This window comes from Balaenoptera musculus, chromosome 16 (assembly GCF_009873245.2).
Source record: "Balaenoptera musculus isolate JJ_BM4_2016_0621 chromosome 16, mBalMus1.pri.v3, whole genome shotgun sequence".
NCBI classification, from domain to species: domain Eukaryota; kingdom Metazoa; phylum Chordata; class Mammalia; order Artiodactyla; family Balaenopteridae; genus Balaenoptera; species Balaenoptera musculus.
The window spans coordinates 49,061,495-49,084,533 of NC_045800.1; the positions used below are offsets into that span (position 1 = coordinate 49,061,495).

General features: G+C 46.8%; 1 protein-coding gene and 1 pseudogene across 1 annotated transcript; both read left to right on the plus strand.

Moving 5' to 3' along the window:
• Positions 1-147: 147 nt before the first annotated feature.
• Positions 148-15,888, plus strand: LOC118882831 (putative protein FRMPD2-like). Its single transcript, XM_036829177.1, has 6 exons — positions 148-255; positions 2,101-2,248; positions 3,981-4,195; positions 6,412-6,510; positions 9,819-10,162; positions 15,840-15,888. Exons 1-6 carry the CDS (start codon positions 148-150, stop codon positions 15,886-15,888), a joined length of 963 nt encoding a protein of 320 aa, XP_036685072.1.
• Positions 15,889-20,856: 4,968 nt separating this feature from the next.
• LOC118883084 lies at positions 20,857-22,536 on the plus strand (annotated as a pseudogene).
• The last annotated feature ends 503 nt before the right edge of the window (positions 22,537-23,039 follow it).

The following is a 23,039-nucleotide window of genomic DNA, read 5'->3' on the forward strand; positions in this document are numbered from 1 at the left end:
TGTGGAGGTGCTCACAGGGGAGGCTGGTAGGGCCCGGGCAGGGCTCCCTCCAGCTCAGCTCCCTACCCCTCCTTGAGGCTGTGTGGAGGGGCGCTGGGCAGGGGCCTCGCAGAAGAGTCCTTCCTGCAGCCCCAGGAGCTCGGGGACATGACATCTGTCCCCCTCCCAGGTGACCGGCTCTTGCAGGTGGATGGAGTGAGTCTGTGTGGCCTCACCCACAAGCAGGCCGTGCAGTGCCTCAAGGGCTCTGGGCAGGTGAGTGCACCGTTACTGGTTACTGGGGAGCTTTCCTTCCCCCCAGAGTTTTCCTCGACAACATCAGAACCTGTGGTTGCCTCTGGGTGGGAGTGGGGTAGGCAGGAAACCAACGAGACTTTCTTTTTTGTCTGTTTTTTTCCTTTCACATCTTCCTTTTACCAGTGCTTTTCTTTGGAGGTGTGAAAGTCAGGAGGAAGCAGGCAGATGTTCCCAGGCAGAGAAACTCACCTCCTCTAAGGAGCCTTGAAAAGTTTACTGTCTCTTGCCTAGATTCTGGAATCAGACAGCTGGACTGAGCTGACAGAGTGAAGCGACTTCTCCTGCCTGGCTGTGGCCGCCCCCTCATGCCCTCTGCTCCAGCTGTAACTGACCAATGCCTCCGTCTGCTCTCAGGGCCTCTCAGCACTTGCCTTGGCACGTGCTGACACCCACCCCCGCCCAAGTTCATGCCATTCCCATCATCCTGTGTAATTACAGGCTGCACTGTCCTAGGGGTCCTTTTATTACAAAGAGGTAGAAATTCAAGATGCCAAGAGCATTTACCCTTAGGTCCTCATTCTATGCAGTGCCCAGGCAGCATCTGGATGTTACTACACTCTGTCCCATCCTCCGCCTGAGGGTGGGAACCTTTACTTGCCATGGTGGCCTAAGCCACAGAGCTGGGGTCTCCCTCTTGGCAACTGGGCAATCATCAGAGATGCAAAGGGCTCCCAGGAACCCCTTTGGCAAACAGAGGGGTGGAAGGGCCCCCTTTTGCTTCCTTTCCCAAACCATTCTTCTATTTTGTGCTGAGATTTACTTGTCTTGGCGACCTTGGTTGACATATCTTGAGAACAAAGGCATAATTTATTAGTATTCTCTATTCTTCAGAACTTTGCTGACGGACATGCTTAGAGAATGTATTTGGCCAGCATACTGGCGGTGATGACAGGTAGGAACTGTCACTCTGGGGTCACAGGCTTGGTGCTGAATGACCGTTGCTGCAGGAGGATGTTGGCAGGGTCAAGTCCCCCGAGTGGAAGCTTAGAATTTCTCCAAAGCTTCCAGGCGATGTCTAGCCACTGGGTCATGCTCTGGGTAACGGGAGTATACAGTGTGTGGGGAAGAAGAAAAGGAAATTGAACCAGAAAGAAAGGGGGAGGCCAGACTGACATAGGCCTGGGATACTGTGCTGGGGGTTTGGATTTTAGGTGATGGAAAACACTGGAGATTTTTAATCAAGAGTGTTGCATGTTCAGCTTGTGTCTTATTTCAATCCACGGGTAACCTTGAGGGGAGTGGAGTGAAGGAGGAGGAGATAGGGTCCAGGAAGTCAAGTTAGAGGGCGCTTGCCCCAGTCCAGCTGGCCATTGGCAGCAGGAGAGGGAATGGAGGAGAGGGGAGCACTGAGGGAGATGTTTCTGATGGAGAACATGCAAGCCTTGGAAGCCAGATGGGTATTTGGAGGGCAGAAGGGGGAGAGCTGGTCCACTGCAAGTGTGGCCCCTGGGAGATTAGTTGAGGGATAGGTCAGTGTTCTGAGAGAGCAAAGGCAAGAGGAGGAATGTTTTAGGCAAAATGAGAAGGGGGAAGTAAGGGTGAGTGAGAGGAAGAAGATGAATTTGACCTTGAATACACTGAAATGGAAGTACATGTGTTACTTCCAGGAGCATTTGTCCAACAGACAGCTGGAAATATGGCTCTGGATCCTAACAAATAAGCTAGATTGGAGATATTGATTTGAGATTCAAATGAAGCAGCTATTGGAGGTATCAGAAAATTACGAAGCATTTGCCGAGTGGAGGGAGAGACTCCTGGTTGCCATATGAGGTGTAAATTGAGTTCGTCCACCCATCCTTCTAGGTTGCAAGACTGGTCTTAGAGAGAAGAGGCCCCAGGACTGCACAGCAGTGTCCTTCTGCTAATGACAGGATGGGAGATGAATGCACGGCTGTTTCCTTGGCAACAGTCTTGCTTGGAAGGCCTGCGAGCAGTGTCTCAGCGACATATGGTGAGAGGAGAGAGGATTGAGTGTTACTATTGTCATGTCATCCTGTGCTGCTTTTGAATTGTCAACTCCAAAGGGAAAGCAGGAAGGCTCCGTCTGGGCTCTCAAAAGATAGTGAGCAGTGGTGGTCATCATGTGGCCAGCTTTCTGATGCAATGGAAGCCAATCTAATGGAACATGTTTCTAGAAAAAAAATGCATTCTCCCCAAAATGATGACCAGGCATAATTCTGCCCCAAAGCCTTCTGAGGATTTCTGATCAGCTGCTGGAATGTTTGTGTATAAATAAGTATTTGGGGTTGAAATTGGAATGAAAGGATCATGCCTTTTCTGACAAAGGGCCCACGTTTCAGCCGAGACACTTGTAACAAAAATCTGAGGAAAGATGAGGTGGGGGGGTGGTGGAGAGGAAGGTGCTCAGAAACCTAGCCTCGTTACTAGCATCAAAAAGCAAACCCATGATCAGTTTACAGGGGCATTATTACACATCGTCTGATGGGTTGCCTCTCTGCACTTCCCTGGGATTTTGTTTCCTGCTAGGAAAACATTTATTTCCTTAGTACGTCATGATTTGCAGCTTAGCTACTTGTTAACCCCTTTATAGAGATTTTCCTGAAGGCATTAAGTCAGGTTGAATGCAAGGTAACCATAGTGAGCGATGGGGTTGGGTGGAGGGGGAAAAGCATGTGCATAAAATAAGTCTGTTTCTTCTTTCATTGCTCCTCGGCTCACTCCAGTGAGGGCCTTTGAGAAATTGAATACAGAATGAGCTAAAGGGGTCAGACGATGGTGATGGTGAAGCTGGTCATACGACATACCTGAACCTAACTGCTTCAGACACTTTCATTCTTGCCCCAAATCATAGTTTATAAATCAGTGCTCTGTCCCTCTATTGAATGATTGCCAACTGAGGTGGTGAAAGTAGAGTAGGGGAGGCCCAGAGGCCTCTTTGGCTGCCAGACCATGTAAGTTCTTGGGGCTGTATCCATCTTGGGTGCCCAGAAGCAGCTGTTTTGTCTTATGGTCACTACATAGGGCTGAACAAAATGGCAGCTAAAACATTTTCATAGAGTTGGCCGTGATTATCTCCATGGTCTAATTATGCAAAAAATTTTTTTCAAGTATACTAAAAAATGACTCTGGTTCTAAAAGGGTAATAGGAATATATGTGATTCAAGTTTTACTAAATGATTTGGGCCTATTGTGTACGTCTCTAAGTTATATTTTTACATATAAGCTTTGTTGATTGTCTATAATTGCTCTGTCCAATATGGTAGCCACTTGCCCATGTGGCTATTGAGTACTTGAAGTGTGACCACTCCAAACTGATAAAATATATACTCGAGTCTTAAAGACTTAGATCATAAGAAGAATGTAAAGTACCTCATTAATAATTTTTTCGTGTTGTTACATGTTGAAATGGTAATATTTTAGATATGTTGGGTTAAATAAAATATGATTATGTTTATTTTACCCGTTTCCTCTTATTTTTTAAAATGTAGCTATTTGAAAACTTTGACATTATGTGTGTGGTTTGCATATGCAGTTCACATATTTCCATTGGATGACACTGACCTATAACAGGTATAATGGACTCTTTCATAAAAATAAGCAAAATGAAATCTTTTAATGTAAAACAGGAATAATTCATTTACTTGACAATTTGCATTTTGAGGCTGGCCAATTTCATTTGTAATCTACTGAAGGATGGATCTCATTCACATCCCATGATACAGGTCCCAGGTTTGAAGTCAAGCTAAAAAAGAATGCCAGTGGTTTGGGATTCAGTTTCGTGCAGATGGAGAATGAACGCTGCGGCCATTTCAAGAACGATCTTGTGAGGATTAAGCGGCTCTTCCCGGGGCAGCCGGCAGAGGAGAATGGGGCCATCGCAGCTGGTGACATTATCCTGGCTGTGAACGGAAGGCCCACGGAAGGCCTCGACTTCCAGGTGGGAGACCATGAGGGATTCAGCCCTGTGTGCAGGCTGAGGTCAGCCATGCTCCTTTCAGGGCCACCCACCATGGGGAATGCTCTGGGCTCCCGGAAATCACACGTGGAGCCTGGATTTGGATCACGTAAAGAGAGAAATTGGCAGAACATACTCATATTAAAATTTCCATCTCAATTCTTAAGTATCTGACCTTGAGTAAGCCTTGCTTCTCATTAGGTTTGTAATGAAACTGAAGATAAAACCCTGGCTTCTGTGCTGGCTAAAGGTCTCCTAACACACACTCCCAGAGGTGGGCGTGAGGGCTCAACGGGCTACCTTGGGTCCCTTTCTGCCCTCTTTCCCATTTCTCTACTAAATTTACCGCTTTGACGTGTAGTGTTGCATTGGTTGTCGTGTGTATGATCAAAAATGTAATAAAAAAGAAAGTAAAAAGTGGACATTTCTTAATCTTATAGCATAAAATCTCAATGAAATATTGTACATATCAGTCAGGGTCCTGGCAGAAATTGGGCCATTTGAGAAAGTTTAATAAAGGTGCGGAGATTGTTGGGAAACTCAAGGGAGAGTATAGAGCCCTGGGGCTGGGAACAGTGGGTGCAGTTATTCACCCTCCCTACCCCCCAAGTCCAAAGGGAGATGGGTAGGAGCAGTTACCAGATCCTAGAGACTGAGTGAGCTGGGTGGATCAGGGATATAGTCATCCTGTGACAACCCCATGGGGAGGAAGGCAGGAAAGCAAACCTGGACCTCCCTCTCCTCCTCGGCTCTGATCCCTGTTCACCCTCGCATTGGCTGAGCCCAGCAGGAAGCCTCTGCAGCCCACGCAGGTCTACCTCCAGGGCACAGAGCAAGGCAGACGAAGCTGGAGAGTGGCTCTAGGTGGGATGGGGAGGGGTGGAGGATCCTCAGAACAGCGTTAGGGTGGGGATACCTCCATCCATCCTGCATCCTTCATCTGACCCAGGATCATCCTCTGAGAACCGCTGCTGGGCCAGCAACTGTACAAGGAACTGAAGACAGAGAGGCAGACAGTTCATACGGTCTGGTCTCAGAGCTCACGGGGGTAGTGGGATAGATAAGAGAACAATTCTCACTGCGGGAAATAAGTGTCATGAGAGATAAAAGGCCCTGCTCCTGTGCTTGCACCAGGGAACTGGGAAGGAGCCCGTTTTATGGCAGTCCATTGCAGCTGGGGGTACTGAGTAGTATCCAGATCAGTGGTTCCAGGTAGGGGTGAATTTGCCTCTTGGGACATTTGGTGAAGACCAGAGACGTTTATGGTTTTCACAACTAATGGATGCTACTGGCATCTAGTGGGTAGAGACCAGAGATGCTGCTCAGCATGCTGCGATGCACAGGACAGCTCTGACAACAGAGTTATCCAGCCTGAAATGCCAGTAGTGCTGAGAGGTTGAGAAATCATGGTCTAGATAGGTAATAAGAGCTATTCAGGCAACCTCATGCCCCCTGGGCTTTGAGTGGGTGGCTTGGAGCACGAGGTTCAGCATGGTGGGAGCTTAGGAAGTGGGTGCAGGGAGGAGCAGGTGGGAAAGAGAGCAGGGTGAGAGGCAGTGGCAGGTAAGAACAGGTTCTGGGTGCTGTGCTTATGTTGAGTGAGGTGAGCCAGAGAGAGGGTTCAGCAGGAGAAGAACCTGGTTATATGTGTATTTTGGAACGACTGCATGTTAATGATGTGGAGGAAGGGACGTGGGTGACAGTGGAGGAAGCAAGGAGCAGAGAGGAAGTCACTGCAGTTTCACAGGTGAGAGGTTCCGAGGGCCCGAGCTGACCCTGGGCAGAAGCTCAGGGCTGAGGGTCAGGCTTTAGAGATTGGGGTGGTGGCATCTACGTGACCGGTGGCCCCTGAGGTGGGGGTGGGTAGAGAGGGAAAGGAGGTTGAGATGGGAACAGTCATTTGCTTGATTCACTCTCTCGCTGAAGAAAAGGCATCAGTGTTGGCAGATGCTGCCATTAAAAGGCCCCAAGCAGACCCTGGCCATTTCCAGCTCAGCATCGGTGCATCATCTTTGTGGGAACCACAGGCCGGTGGCCTTGGATCCATGCATTTTGGGAAGTCAGCGGTGTCCTCCAAAGTTCTCTGGAGCCAAGAAACAGATCAAGGTTGGGGGGGGAGGGGCCCGGGAGATAGTGGAGAGCACAGAGGAGGACACTCCACAGCCCTACAAGTAACCATGGATTTTGGTTTCTGATAGGAGGTGCTGCATTTACTGCGCGGAGCCTCACAGGAAGTCACGCTCCTGCTTTGCCGACCGCTGCCAGGTGTGCTGCCTGAGATGGATCAGGGCTGGCAGGTAAGGGGCAGTGCCCTCTGCTCTCTCCACATGCCTCAGGTTCAGGCAATCCTTTTCTTGTCTGGTGGGTCCTGAGAAGCCCAGCTTTGCTTTTGGTAGTGTTCAATGCCATCTACTTTCATTGGGGCAGGAAAGTAGCTGGCCCCCAAACATCAATTAGTCTGTGACAAGTTCATGAGGTCCTACCTCTGCCTTCCCCTTCCTCTCCCTGCTTCTGCCTCTCCCAATATTTGGCTCTTCCTGTAGATGGTTACATGTTTAGATCCTGGCTGTGAAACTTCTAGAGCCAGGTTCTCTGGCAGTCTAAGCACCAGAGAGGGGAAACCAGGAGCAACGGGAGTAGATAGAAAACCAAATGAAGGGAAGGTAAGAATTTCCATTCTGAGGAATGAAATGGAGAGGAAAAAAAAGAAGGATATATATCCACCCTTCTAAAACATGAATTAGGCATGTATGGTCTAGTGCAAAGAAGGGAAGCATTGGAATCAGGACAGTTTAGAATTCTTACATTGATGCCTGTATTAGGTTCTCCAGAGAAATAGAACCAATAGGATATGTGTGTGTGTGTGTGTGTGTGTGTGTGTGTGTGTGTAGAGAGAGAGACAGAGACAGAGACAGAGAGAGATTTTAAGGAATTGGCTCACGTGATCATGGTGCCTGGCCAGTCTAAATTCTGCAGAGCAGGCTGGCTGGCTGGAAACCCAGTGGGGAGTTGGTGTTGCAGGGTGAATCCTAAGGCAGTCTGGAGGCAGGATTCATTCTTTCTTGGGGAGCTCAGTCTTTTTTCTCTTAAGGCCTTCAACTGATTGAACGAAGCTCACCAACATTACAGAAGGTGATTTGCTTCACTCAAAGTCTACTGATTTACATGCTACTCTCATCTAAAAAATACCTTGACAGAAACATCTAGATTCATGTTTGACCAAATATCTGGGTACTGTGGCCTAGCCAAGTTGACACATAACGTTAACCATCACAATGCCACCTGTTGAGTCCTTGGGCACAGACTCTGCGGTAGAGATTGGAGTGCAGGAGGTTTATGGGGCCGGCTCTTGGGAACACCCTTGTGAGGGCAAGAGAAGCAGGGCTGGGCGGAAGGGGAAGTAAATGTGTTGCAGCTGCAGCAGGGGCCTTGGCTGACCTCACAGGGAGCTCTGAAGCTGGCATGGCCCCACAGAGCTGTCCCGAATTGGGACAAAAGAGCCTGTACCTTTACTCTCTGCATCAACCAGCACTGGGGTAAGAGCTGCCCCAAGGGAGGGGGCCTAACTTTGGCCGAGGCAGTCCCCTTGAGCTGAGCACAATTCCTGGGGAGGGGATAGCTGTAAGCTGCCAGCAGCCAGCAGTCCTGGCAGCTGGGGGCTGATGGCCTCAGTTGTGGAGGGGCATCTGTGTGAGCGCCCTGGAATCACCTGCACCTGCTCTGTTTGCTGCAAGGACCTTGGGCACTTGCCTGACTTCTCTAGGTCTCATGATTCCTCATCTGAGACGTGGATAAGATGAGGATAAAATCAATCACTTATCATCACTGAGGGTGACAGTCACTAGAGACAGCACAGGGACTTGGTGACCCAGATCCTCTTGATGCTTGGACTCCAAGAGGTCATTTGATACCAACTTTGGTGAGAAAAGAGCTATGGGAAGGAAATCTGAAAGTTTCCAGTTGCCAGTTTGGAAAAGAAGGTAGATGACAGCAATTGTGTTAAGCAAATGAACAGGGCAGGGGAGGGTCAAGCTTCATACACACAAAGATCAGGCCAAGGGGCTGGTACCCAGTGTTTTTGTGAGATATCTGGTAATGCCAGGGAAAGAGTTGTCCTTCTGTCCTGGAGAAGAGCTCCCCCAAGGAGAGCCCAGATGTGTCTAGTGGGAAGGGCTTGGGGTGAGGAATGGTGGGCATGCTTCCTCTCTCCTTATACCTGAGGACCAAGTGCAAGAAGAATTTTTATTCATTCACGTGGCTCCAGAGGTCAGATTGAAGACCAAGGAAGAGAGTATTTAGTTCAGAACTAGAATAAAGTAGTTATGAGAAGGAGGCAGCTGTGCAAACATCTGGAATAAGGTCATTCCAGGCAGAAGGAATAGCAAATGCAAAGGCTCTGAGACAGGAATGACCTGGAGGTTTGAAGGACACAAAGATAATGGTTGTGCCTGGGCCGTAGCTAATGAAGGGGAGTGTGGAATGGAGGAGTTGTAGAGGGAGTCAGGGACTGCACCATGTGTGACTTTGTAGGTCTTGGTAATGTGCCGATTCCATCCTGGCTGCAACAGGAAGCCACTGAGCTGGGAGGGGTGGGAGGGTGAAGGGTGAAGCAGGAATGTGGCCTCATCTGGTCTGTACTTTAGAGAGGTCACTTAGGTTGCTGGTGGAGATGGAGTGGAGCAGGTAAGTTGGCAGCGATTCAGGTGAGATATTGTGGCTTAGACTCAGGTTGTAGCCAACTAGCTGGTAAGTGGTCAGATTTGGGATGTGACTGGGAGGTAGAGCCCATGGGATGACTTTTGGATTGGATATGGGTGTGAGGACAGAGAGTAGAGTTTGGCTTGATCAACTTGGATGAATGGTGGCACCACTTACCATGATAGGATGTGCTTGGAGGGAGCAGTTTAAAGTACATGGGGGAGAAGTAGCTCTTGACAGTGTGTAAACTTAAATGTTTGTGGAGCACTCAATGGAGATGTCTGTTAGGTAGTTGTTTGTGGAGAACTGGTGTGAGGTCAGGGCTGGAAAAAGCGAATTTGGAATTATCAGCAAATAATGCCACTGAAAGCCATAAATTGGATGAGATCACCGCGGGAAGGAGTACAGAAAAAGTCAAGAAGAGGGCTGAGAAGTGAGCCATGTGACACCCCAACACTGAGCGGTCTGGTCCAAAGAAATGAGACAGCACATGAGACTGAGAAGGGGCCTGGGAAGTGGTCCAGGTAAGGGCGGAGTTCAGGGTAAACTCAACGTTTAAGTAGAGTAAATTCGTAAGGGACATTCTCAAGAAGGAGGAGGGACAAGTTATGCTGCATGTTGCTGAGGGTTAGAGTGAGATGAGGACAGAGAATTATCCTTTGGCTTTAGAAAGATGTAGGTCACTAGAGATCCTAATCAGAGCTCTTTCAGTGGAATGATGGAGACAGAAGCCTGGTTGGAGTGGGTACAAAGGAGAAGGAGGGGACACAGAAATAGTGAGTACAGACACTCATTTGAAGAACAGAGAAAAGGGGTGGATTGGTACCAACTTTGGTACCAAAGCAATATTTAGATTTTGCTCAGTGTGCACCATGGATCCAGTAATCCTTAGCATTTCTTTCAATAGACACCTGTGCTCTCAGCAGACAAAGAATTCACCAGGGCAACATGCACTGACTCAGAGCAGAGCCCCAGCCTGGATCAAGAGGACAGCCAGAGGGACAGTGCCTCCGCAGATGCAGGGGAAGGCCTGGGTCTCAGGCCAGAGTCTTTCCAACAGGCCACCAGAGAGGCACAATGGGACCAAGACACAGAGAGACCCTGGGCCACTTCCTTGACTCGTCCTCGGGATTCCTACCCTCATTTATTGAGACTTCACCAAGAAATGGATGCATCAACATTGGCTACCTCTTTGGAAAACGATATGAGGCAAAACTGCTATTCAGTTTGTGATATCAGGAGACTTGAAAGGTAAGGATCACCCCTTTGCAGACATATTATAAATTGTATGCATGTCATTGCTAGAAATTACAATCAAGCAATTAATAACTATGCTCAGATGCTTGCTGGGCCAGGACTGTTCTGGGCATTGTAGGGGAGGAAGAGACAAGAGAAGCATGCAATCTGGAGCTGCTGTAACCACAATTTGTGAGCTTTTGGGAGAGCAAACCCCACCCAGAGGTCCTCCAGTACCCTTGGAGACTTACAGATGGCAGGCCTTGGGGTTTCTTCCCCACATACAAACCTTTGTCCTGCATCCCTCATGGCCTCTTGAAGCACCATGGTAAGAAAGAGGTTCCCTTGTGTACATCATTTCTATTGCTAATATAATGCTTTATAATCAACACCAGCTTAAGAAAAAAAAGCAAATCTACATCTTCAAAGCCAGACTGAAACATTCATTTTAATAGCCATTTGTTTTTTAACATAGTCTGCATTTTTGTGCTCATCCATCCCTGAGTATTTCCACTTCTCAGTCCTGTTCTGATGGAAAACAAACTCTTTCATTCAGTTTGATGAGTATTTTTACACATACCCAGGGTACCTGGAAACCTGTTAGGAGCAGAGAGAGGGGTACAAATACTGAGAGAGGGTGAGACATTGCTCCTAGGAGTGTGCTAACTAGATGCATGGGCACAAAGCAGACAAACAACGGGGAACAATGGTTTGTGTTTGACACTGTATAAACCCACTGATATTAAATAACTCTTAATTGTTGGTCATCCTAGAAGATGATTGACAAGGGCAAATCTATAGGGACTAGTAGGTGACATGAACTATGAAGCGGCTGGGGTAATGCAATTAGGCAGGGTGAGATCCGTGACAGACAGGAGCCAGGCATATGTTTCCTAGAAGCATCCAGATACAATTTTTAAAGTATACTGTATTGTGCCAACCAAACAAAATCCAACTACTCTGCGGAGTAGAACAGAGTGGGCAAGCACGTTCATCAGTGGTATTCATTTTCATTGTTTGAAAATGCATAAGCACGAGTGTATGTATAGTTCCTTACATTTGCATTCTAGGCAGTAATTGATATACTTGATCAAATGATAAAGGAAATAACCTACAGAGATTTATCCAAGGACAACTATTCATATGATCTTGTAGGAAATATAAAAGGAGCTGTACTTCCCTGTAGACATGGGGTCACTCTTGGATTTTTAAAGGTTTTACTGATAGATAGTTTGGGGTGATGGACTGGATTATAAAGTGACTCTAGGATTAGGTACAAGCCTGGAGTTTGACTTGCCATGTGCCTTTAATATAATATAATTATTACTTATTAATAATAGTATTTAAACTAATTATTACTGTAGGTTGTCACTGTCTCATTCATGGACTCACAGAAATTCAGGGTTGTTCCATATAAAAATGGTCTCATCTAACTTCATATCCCATGCTGGAATCTGCTCTGTGACATCCCTGAAGTAGAGGGCCTGCTTTTGCTTGAATATCTCCAGGGAGGCAGAAGTTGCTGTCTATTGAGGTGGCCCATTTTATCATCGTGTAGCTGTTGATCAGAAAGTTCTTCCTTATACTGATGTGAAAATTGCCTTTCTCTATATTCTACTCATAAATCCTGGTATGTTTTCCCCCTATGTTTTTGTCATTTCTTTTTTAAAAAAATAAGAAACATCACATCATTTTATATTTCTGAATCAAATTAAATTTGGCTTAGCATTCCTACTTGCAAGGGTAACCAGATGTCCAAAATCTGCCATCCTCACAGGGGGCTGCCCCTTCCTAGAGTTATACTAAGAGCTTCTTCAGAACATTCTGGTGGAGCCCCAGATCATCATTCCGTCTTGGTTGTTGCCCCATGCTTGCTGCCCAGGCCATGTGGTCCATGGAGTTACAGGGTGGCAGCCTTGCTATTCTCTGCCCTGACTCCCTCCATCACCAACTCCTCCCCCTTGTACTTACCTCCCACAGACCTGGTGATGGCAGCGCTCTGCCTCTTCACATTTCCTTTTACTGTGTTTCACTTGTACTGCGTTTTCTCTCTTCCATTCAGGAACCTTTCTTTCTCTACAAAGGAAGGACTCAAGCCATATTAGTTTCTCCTCCAATGGGACCTTAGCTTGCACTTAAAGCACATATAGTTAGTGACTGCCCCCTACAGGAGGAAAAGCATGGCACAGGCTCAGCAATCCCTGGACACAGTTCCCCCAGCTCCTGGGTAGGGTCAGAATTACGATTCCAAAGTGGGTTTGTGGTTCTTTGTGGATCTCCCTTGAATATCCACAGCTCAGTTCTGAGGTGGCTGCCCCAGGTAACTGCCTCTTGTTTCTGGCATCCCTGAGTGAAGTTTTCTTTCTGCAGTTTAGATCAAAAAGAGTACTGACTTCTTGATCATATAGCCCTGGTTTCAGCTCTACCACTTACTAGTGTGTCTGGAGAGCTGTCTTTCCTGAGCCTGAGGCTTCTCAAATGTAAATGAAGACCGTGACAACTCCACAGGGTGCTGTGTCCTTCAAAAGAAATAACACATGCAGAGCACTAGTCCAGAGCCTGGCACGCACGCAGCACGAACTCAAGACAGTTTTCCTTCCCTTTCCTGAGCCATTTTCAGCTAAAAAACAAGTCGCAATCAATTAAAATTCCCAGCAAACTGCCAGATCTTACCATCTACCAGGTGGTTACTTCCTATAGTCTAGTGACTGCCAGCACCCCAGCAAACCCAGAGTGTTCATGGAGAAGACGAAGTTTTACTCTTCTTTCCCTGTTCTCTTCTTTTACCACACTGTACACATACTACTACCATACAGTAGTAGATCGTCGTAAAACATGTAATAAAGCAGTACAGTACATTTTCATGGAGGAACACTGGAATTGTGTATCTTCCAGAGAGAGGACTTGGTACTTGGCTGGAGTTGCATCTTATGCAAGGGTAGTTTCTAAAGTAGGGCATAAGGTAAAATCATATCAAGTCACATTACCCTGAACATCACTTTGGGAGATGTGATGTTTTTCTCCCTTGGTGTGGGAGGAGATAACTTTTTCTTTGGTTGAGCCTCAGATGAAGTCTGGTGACTTGCATTTATGGGCCATGCTGACTGCAGAATGCTTATCTTTAAATGCTAGCCTCATAGGAATGAAGGGATGGCAGATTCAAGTTTCCCACTCATGTTCAATTCAGGGCTTAAACTCATTGAGTGAGAAGTTGGTCGTTGCAGAGTGTTTAAGGTTATTTCTCTTCCCTTCCCTTCCTTCCTTCCTTTATCTCTGTCTCTGTCTCTCTCCCCTAGCATATATACTTATATTCCTGTAATTAAAATGCATCTATTTTCAGCAAGTATCATTTAGAGAAGGTGAGGATATAAGTCTTCATGGTTATTTAAGAATGCAAAATGAAACCAGGTCCTTGAAATGAACCTAAAGTTACTGTATACATTCTGGGGAGGGCAGTGTTCCTGGAATAGCAAAGGATGATTAGGAGATTAAGGGTCTAACTCAACTGCAGCTGCCATGCCAGGTGTGACCTCAGAGTAGCTGGCTGAGGGTTGAATGAGCTGCTAGGTGAGCAGGGCTGTCAGTCAAACGGGAGGACACAGGGGACCCCTGTGAAGGCCTGCTCTGCAGCCAAAGTGTGACTGAGAGGAGTGAGTGGGGCAGGTGCCTGGCCAGGAGCGGCAGTGGTCTAACCCAACAGAGCAGAGCCCATGGCAGGCTGGGGCTGGGCGCTGCCTTCAGCTGGGTTCTCTCTGCAAGCTGACAGGCTCCCTGGGGATACCCCCATACACACCCACTCTCATGACTCGTAAATACTGAACTCCAGCTCAGGATTATCAACTGAACTTCACCCCCAGCAATCCACTGAACATCTCTACTTGATGTCTTAGAAACACTGCAAACACAACCCCCCAGATGTTAAACTTGGCACCAGCAGGAAGTCCCAGTGACACTCACCAGGCTAATGGGGATGTGGGGCGGGCCTGGTGCTGGAGAGCTGGGGAAGGCTGAGCCTCACATGAAGAGACACAAAACCCGACCTTGTTGTGAGTTTACCCGTAGTAAATAGGGCAATTACAACACCCGGTATTTCAGGCCTGAAATGCCGTCTACTCATTTGACTTGTCTTCCTGAAAGGTGAATGTGATTTTGGTGGCTCAGGTTTCTAAGGAACAGCCCTCCTGGGACGTTGGGCATGGTGTCTTCCACTCTCAGTGAATACCCTGTAGCAAGCAGAGGCTTCACGATGATTTCACTGACCTCAGAGCTGAACTGGGATTCCTTTCCTTAAAAGCAGTCGCTGAAGAATTGCAGGATCTGGTGGGAGGCCTGGTGCCAGGGCCCTGCCAGCTTGTGTGGAGGAGGCAGCTGGGCACACCTGAGGAGACCCAGGTGGGGTCTCCAGATTCTCCTCTAAGTACCATCTGTCTACAGGAGGCTCCTTTTGTCAGACAGCTTGGGAGGGAGAGAATGAGGGCAGGGAGGAGCTGAGGTCATAGAAGGTACCCGGGGGTAAACAGAGAGCTCGGGGCACTCTGATCCCTTCAGGTTCTGGATGGAGCCCCGCTGCATTATTCCCAGGTCCCGAGCTGGCCTTGAGCCCTGGGGGAAGGACTCTGACTCTCTACCTGGTGTGTCCACATGCCAAAACATCTTATCAAATTCTCCAAATCTCCAAGTCTCACCCCTTCCGGGAAATAGGCTCTGCCTGGTGGGCTCTCTCGGGCCTTTCTGGACCTCTTCTTGCCTCACTTCCTTTTCCCCGTGCCCACAAGCAAACTCCAGGTCAGAGCTCCAAGAGCAGCCTGGTGGCCTGCGTGGAAGGGTGGATGGAAAGGCAGTTATTCTCCCTGAGATAATGGCCAAGATGTCACCCTGGAGACCACTGAGCCCCCTCTGGACACCCAACGGACTTGCCTCTTGCCTCTCAGGCTGATGGCCTCCCTGGGTCTCTCTCCGGGCAGGGCCAGTAGCTGGAGCCCCAAATCCAACCTGGAGAGCGAGGAGCTTATTACAAAGGTTGGAGGAGCACGGCAGTGGGAGGTGAGGCGTGGACAGCCAGGCGCTGCAGTGTTGCCACCTGCTTCTCCACAGCGAGGGAAGGAGAGGGTTGCTGCTGGGGGGCGGGGGAGCAGCGGCAGGGTGGGCCTGGGCACCAGCTGGATTTCCTGTCCTTTGACCAAACTTCCGTGGTATTCCCTCCCTATGTTTATAAGAAAACACATTTTCTGCACAATTTCGTCAAATACTTTAAGGTGTTAAATCAATTTTTCCTTAAAGAGCTTAGCAATTTTAAGATATTGTTTTCTTAAAGTGAATGTTCCTCTTTAGTCCTTATGCATATGGTCTTCTTTTTAAACACATGTGCATGTATATTTACAGGAAATGCCCATTTACATGAACTCTGTATCTCTCATGAGCAGAAATGATGTCTCTTTGACAGCAAAACTCAGGTTGGGACCAACACTGCAGCCCTACTGAGGAGGAGGGCCAGCTACATGGGTGTTTGGGGGCTTGTAGCTATAAGGAGGTGCCAGCGCTGATTTTAAGGGAAAGAGGTATTGCAGGAAAGGGAAAGGGAGGGCAGGGGCACTGACAAAGCCAACCCATTGATTTGGGGACGGGGAAGGAGGCTGATAAACAAGGATCCATGTATTTGGTACAAAGCTCAACCTATGTGCATTTCTTTTAGATTCTCCTACTCATCTTCTCTAACCAGACTCTCGACAGATATTTTCTGAGTACCCTGTCTGCATGTTGGAAGCACTGTGCCCAATGCTCTGTCATCTTCATGGACTGCTCTTTATAATCAAAAACGTGTGTGGTGACTTTCGGCAGCCCCTGGAAGGCTTATTCTTTCCCCGTTGCTTCTGCGTCTTCGTTGCCAACCAATGAGCTTCACCGTTCATCTGCTTCCTATGTCACACAGGGACTAAATGTCACTCCAGCTGGCTGCCTCTCCAAATAGGCACTGTTTCAGTGCTCTGAAAAGGACCTGATATTTGGGCAGAGTGCTTTGAAGGTCACCTGCTTGAGTTGTTCCCAGCCTCTTGCTTTGGCCCTTTCCATCTAATTCCTCTGTCAAAATAGCAAACGTAATCATAGTAGTAATCATGACATCTTCCATTTACTGAGAGCTTACCCTGTACCAGGAGCCATGGGTGGGTGTATCAGAATTATTTAATGTAAGCATCCCAATGCTCCTATAAGTTTCTTAACCTTCCCATTTTTCAGATGAAAAAACTGAGGTTCTAGAGAAGTTAATAAACTTGCCTGAGGTCTGACTATCTTCCCATAGGAAGCGTCAGTCCTAAAACTGGGTCATAGCTCTGCTTTTGATCCATGTCCTCTGGCAAGTTCCCCCATTGTCTTCTGGACTCGGTAAGGAGATCCCCCTGCTCCCATAAGGCTCTGTGCTGCCTCTAACATAGCACTTACTACCTGATTCTAACATTTGTTCACTGCTCGCTCTTCCCATTAAATCAGGGGCTCTTCCAGGTCAAGGGCCATGCCGTATTCACTGTTCACCTCCTGACCCCAGAGCAGTCTCTGGCAAGAACTGTTTCAAGCCTGGCTGGCTTGCCTGTGATGTGTCATGATGAGCATCCTGAAAGCAAGGGAAGGTGGGGAGAGGAATTTCTGATCAATACTGGAAGACACGTGGGTTTCTGTTTTCTAGTCCTGAATTGCACAGTGATGATGATGAAAGTGACGTGTGCCATCTACCTGAAGCCCCTTCTCTCACCTTGGAGGATGAAGCATATCCTACTATCAACTCTACATTGGAGGACCAGCTACCCTGTGGAGAACGTTTGAAGGCAGATTCAGGGACCATTCCTTTACCGCGGTTCTGTCCTTGGGGTACTTTCTCAGAGTCTTTGCCTCCAGAAGAGTCCCATGAGAGTGACAGCGAGTGGGAAGAACTTGAGGAGGCTGAGGACCCAGATAATGGCACCCTCAGGTGGGTATCACTCTGTCTGGGTGGAATGAGGCTGGGCTGAGTTCTTCTAGTGGGGCTCAGTGTCTCCACTTTGGCTGGGTGATGGTCTATGCGCATCACCATGTTCCCCTTGCAGTCCCTCTTCGGGTCATACCTCATCATGGCACTTTCATGGTACATGTTCCATGGCAACGACCCTATGATATAGGGTTATTGTCATTCCCATTTTACAGATGACACATTTAGGACTTTCCTAGGATCATATAGTAAGTGACAGATAAGTAAGTGACAGTCAGAATTCAACCCCAGGTCTCCCACTCCATGGACCCCCTGCTCAGTGCTCTCCTCTGCGGCCTCCCGCATGTGGCTGGGCCCACCATCTCTCCTTGGGCCTCTCTCTTTCGGTGGGTTGCTGGTAAAGTTCTGATTCCTACTTTGTCTGCTCCTGACTGCCCTTGGGCTAAATGTATTTCAGAGAAGAGTCTTGGTATCATGTAATGTGGCCCTTCTCAACAGCCCCTGTGCCTCAACACAGTGAGCTCTTTCTTGATCAAGAAAGTCAAACTGTTGACACAAGGTGCTGCCAGAAGCTGGGACTGGGTGACCAGGCTGGAGTCAGATCAGACTGATGAAGACGTGGGAGGAGTAAGTATAATAAAAACCGTCAGACTTCAAGTAGAGAGGGTTAAACTTTTGACCAGTTGGTAAACCACCCAGCATTCTGTTAAAGTGCATACAACATAGATAGTTCCAATATTTGAAAAATGCTCAGTGTTCAAGAAACTTTCAGATAAATACATTTTCAAGACACATTGAAACTTACCAAGGCACTGGCTGTGAAGGTTTAGGTATAATTGAAACACTCTCGTTCACTTTCATTTCATTGTGTCCCAGCTACATTTTCATCACAAATGATTGAACTGGACTCTTAAAGGACAGTGGCAGGCAAGCTGATAAGGTGGGTGGATATTTGAAATTCAAATATGACGAAAGGGCTGGTTCTTATCTGAAATAGGAAGCAACACATTGGTAGAGGAGATGACATGGAGGCTTTGAAGACCCTGTATGCCATTTATGGGGAAGTCAGACACTCTGACAACTCTGGGAATGATGCATTACAGATTCACGAAAGTGTGCAGCAAGCAGGGAGCAGCTTATATGTGGAGGGCAATCTTCCCAGAGGGGGCTCCTCAGGGCTGGGGAGCTAAAAGAAGATAAGGTAAGCAGAGCTTTGAGGATCCACAGGGCAGTAATTAAGGCCTATAAATGTTAATACTTATGAAATGTCCCAGGAGATCTGCAGTGCCGTGGGGGGAGGCAGCAGAGAGCAGGGCTCCAAGCCAGACTTCGCCACTCACTAGCTAAATGACAAGCAGCAAGTGAATTTTAAACCATCTAAGACTCAGCTAACTGACTGCCAAGTGGAGATAACAAAATCCATCTCATGCTGTTCCTGGGAGGGTTAGATGACAACGTGGCTCACATGTTTAGCACACTGTGTGGCATGTAGTAACGACTCAAAAAGTGTTAGCTACTTTTAATCATAAAGGAGGAAATTACTGCAGTGAGATGATGCAACCTTATTAACGCATTCAATGCCGTCGTTTTTTTCTCCATGTAGACAAAGGACTGGTGCCCTAACATGGGGTGTGGGGTGGGTGAGGAGAAGTACTGGTTTATGGCAAAGGTGTCAGGATCCAGGGTGGATGGAATAGCCCTCAGCTATGGATGACGGCTTGGGACGTAGTTAGGCTGAGTCCTGTCACAGTCACTTACCTTCCCTGCTGACAGAAGGAGGGCCTACACGTGTGGGTGCTCAAGGCCTGAGTTCTCAGACTGGGCTCCGTGGAGCTGCCCACAGATGTGCTTCAAGGCACCTGGGGAGCTCTACAGTTAGAATGTTGACTTGCTGCTTCTTTTGGAAAAAGCAGCTCTTAACATTCTCCAAGTTCTCTAGGAGAACAAATCCCCAAAAGTTAAGGGCCTCTGTTGTATATATTCTCTCTTTCATCCTGGAAGTACGGAGAAGTTTTGGAGGGTATAAGAGGACTTTGCTTATAGATGGAGTCATGCATCTTTTAAAACTGTATAACAAATTATTTTATTTGGTCCTTTTAGATATTAAGACAGTAATAGTATATAGGTGGTTTCTATAAATGATTTAATTTAATCCTCATTTCAACTTTGAGCAGTATTCTTATTCCTCTTTTATAAATGGGGCTTGGAAGGTTTATTTAATTTGTCCAAGATCATACAGCTAGCAGGGGCAGATTCATACTGCTGCTATCTGATTCTACTTTTGGTGCATTTTTACATTTCCCCTAGAATGTGCCTGTCCACATAGAGTTGTGTGACACACGTGTCTTTCCATCACGTGTCATGAGTCCTACTATTTCTCTCTTATGAGGCTAAAACAACCCCTGCTGTCCAGTGGGATTAAGAAGGCAACTGAAATGTTCTGTTCAGGGAAGGCTGCTGGCCAAATGGCAGGGTGACCCAGTAAAAGCTGCTTATTGTTCTAGGTGAACAGAGAAAGTGGGACAGTCTCCCAAGGCAGAACCTGAGGGTTTCTGCCTGGACATCCTTCTGACTGTGATCACATGGGAAAGCCCTCAGATGTTGGTCCAAAGAATGTACCCACATACTCCACAATAAGGAAAGAGGCCAGTGGGGCCCTAAGAAGGTGACCTGGGATGGAGTGTCTGGCCCAGTTGTTAAGAAGTAACTTCAAAAAAATCATGCCTGTCACTTCTGAAACTCATTTTGAATAGTGGTCGTGACCCCTCTTCAGTTCTGGGGTTTATGTTGAATAAAGCTCTGTGTGTGTATGTGTGTGCACATGTCCTTGCATACTTACAGGGGGCTTCGCCTGGTGAAAGAATTTGAGAATCAACCTCCTACATCAAGATAAGCCAGGACAGGGTGCAGTCTCGCTGGTGCACTGGTCACACTTTCTGGGACAGATGCCTTGTTCCAGTTGGCACTTTTGGGTTCTCCATTGGTTGAAGGAGTTTCCATGGTTTTCAAAGTGCCCCCAGTTCCCTCGAGGGAATCTGCTGAGAGACTTGGTTCAAAGGCCATGGGAGTAATGTGTTTTGTCATCTTTCTGTGTTCTTCCTATGCAACTCCAAATGGTTATACATTCTTTTAAAAACATTTTCCTTTTGGGTTCTAATTCTAAAAATTATATGAAAGAAAAATAAGATGGGAACATCTAAAAAAAAGGAAGAGTGAAGTGGCAGATCCAGCATTATCAGATATTAGGACATATAGCCACCACCATAACAAAAAAAACTAAAAAGCTAAAGGTTGGAGTTATTAAGTGTACAAAAGAAATAGACCTGGAGGACCACAATGTGAGCCAAGGAACACTCAGTGCTATATAATGGGGGACGCATGGCAATCAGTCTCAGTGTGGGGTAGGGAGCCCAACTTCATAGATTGAACTAAGACAGATGGAAAAGATGACTTAGATTCAAAAGTCACGTCATCTACTAAAATTACATACAGCTTGATTAAATAAAAAAGCATAGGAAAACTGGTAGAAAATATATTATAGTTTTATCAGATCTACAGAGGAGTAATAACTTCCTCTGGCTGCCAGCAATTGACAGAGTATAACAAAGAAGAACTACACTGTTGACAATATTGAAAAAGTTAAAACTTCTGTATAGTAACAGTGACAAAATTAATGTAAAAATAGGAGCAGTGGGGTTTCCGTGTACCTCTGGGAGCATGGTCGCTGCCCTGCGGGGAGCCCCAGGACATCATGGGCTCCCAGTTTTTCAACCTTGAAGTCTTCTACAATCAAAGCAAAGAGAAGATTTGTGGATGTTGAATATGCAAGGAGCTGAAGAGAGAGAGATTGAAAGAGAGATTTGTCCAGGTTGGGTGAACAAGCCTGCTCCAGAGCAGGATGGCTCTGAAATTGATTTGCCAGGGACAGCATCAAAGAGATCCCAAGAGGATGAATACCAGGATTCTACATTTGAAGAAATATATGTATGTGAGAGCATGAAGGAAAACCCTCCCAGAGAGGTTCCTGGACCATGCCTTTTCCAAGAAGGTTTTGGGGGAATAACTTTCATCCACAAGGAAGCACATCCAGAAATGATTAGACAAGAATATAATTTTGAGAGAAGCCTGCTTTTGACCTCAAGTCTTGTTACACATCTCAGGGTTTCTACAGAAGAGAGCCTACATCAGTGGGAGACAAGTAGCACACACACCAATGAGATTTCAGACCAAAGTAAATGTCGGACCCACTCTACACAGAAAAAATCTTGGAAATGTAGTGAATGTGGAAAAACCTTTAATCAGAGCTCGTCCTTTACCCAGCATCAGAGAACTCATATGAGACCCTACACATGTGAGGAATGTGGGAAAACTTTTAGTCGTAATTCATTCCTTGTTCGACATCAAAGAATTCATACCGGAGTGAAACCATATGGATGTGAGCAGTGTGGGAAAACATTTCGATGTCGATCATTTCTTACTCAGCATCAGAGAATCCACACTGGAGAGAAACCGTATAAATGTAATGACTGTGGGAATTCCTTCCACAATCATTCACATCTCACTGAACACCAGAGAATTCACACTGGAGAGAAACCTTATAAATGTAACAGATGTCGGAAGGTGTTTAGTCAGAACACACACCTCATTCATCATCAGAGAATTCACACTGGTGAGAAACCTTATTTATGCAAAGAATGTGGCTCTTCTTTTCGCAAACACTCAAATCTTACACAACATCAGAGAATTCACACCGGGGAAAAACCCTATAAATGTGATGAATGTGAGGACTTTCCATACAAAGTCAAACCTCTCTCAGCATCAGAGAATTCATACTGGAGAGAAACCCTATAAATGTAAGGAATGTAGGAAAGCGTTTTGTCAGAGCCCATCCCTTATTAAACACCAGATAATTCATACTGGAGAAAAACCCTATAAGTGTAAGGAATGTGGCAAAGCTTTTGCTCAGAGCACCCCACTCACTAAACATCAGAGAATTCATACAGGGGAAAGACCCTACAAATGCAGTGAATGTGGTAAAGCTTTCATTCAAAGCATTTGTCTTATTCGGCATCAGAGAAGTCACACCGGAGAAAAACCCTAAAAATGCAATGAATGTGGGAAGGGCTTTAACCAGAATACCTGCCTCACTCAGCATATGAGAATTCATACTGGAGAGAAGCCCTATAAATGTCAATAATGTGGGAAAGCCTTTGCTCACAACACGTCTCTTACTGAACATCATAGAACTCACACTGGTGAGAAGCTCTATAAGTGTAGTGAGTGTGAGAAAACCTTCTGCAAGTGTGCACACCTTAGTGAACATTACAGGATTCACACTGGTGTGAAGGCTTATGAGTGCATTGAATGTGGAAAATTCTTCATACATAGTTCAGTCCTTCTCAGACATCAGAAACTTCACAGTGGTGAATAAACCTGGCATTCAGGTTATGACAGTTTCTCTAGAGAGAGTGACTAGGAATCCGGCTGGGAAAGAGGGACAGGAAGAGTTCCTAGAGGGAAGGATAAAGGAGACTTTGATACTGCACTCAGGAGGGTATTTTGAGAAATGGAGGTGGGAGCTTGGAGAATGCACAGCCTACTTCAGGTGGGCATCTGGGAATACAGGGTAGGAAAGAAGCTTCTACTTTTCAGAGAAATCCTTGCTCTTTGCCATTCCTTTGTCTCCATGGCACTCTCATACCTGGAGGTGCCATTTAAGTTAGCACTGTGTTTCCCTTATTACACCCCTGCTTCACCTTCCCAACTTGTCACCTGTGTTCGCTGGTCATAGGCTGAGGTGCTTTTCCATTTTGATTGTGGGTGTGAAAGAGGCAGCAGCTCTGAGGTAGTTCTGAGTAGCCTCCGGATGCCTGAGGCAGCTCTGACCATGCCACTGTGGGGAGGCTGCCCATCTGTGGAAGTGTTCCCATGAAG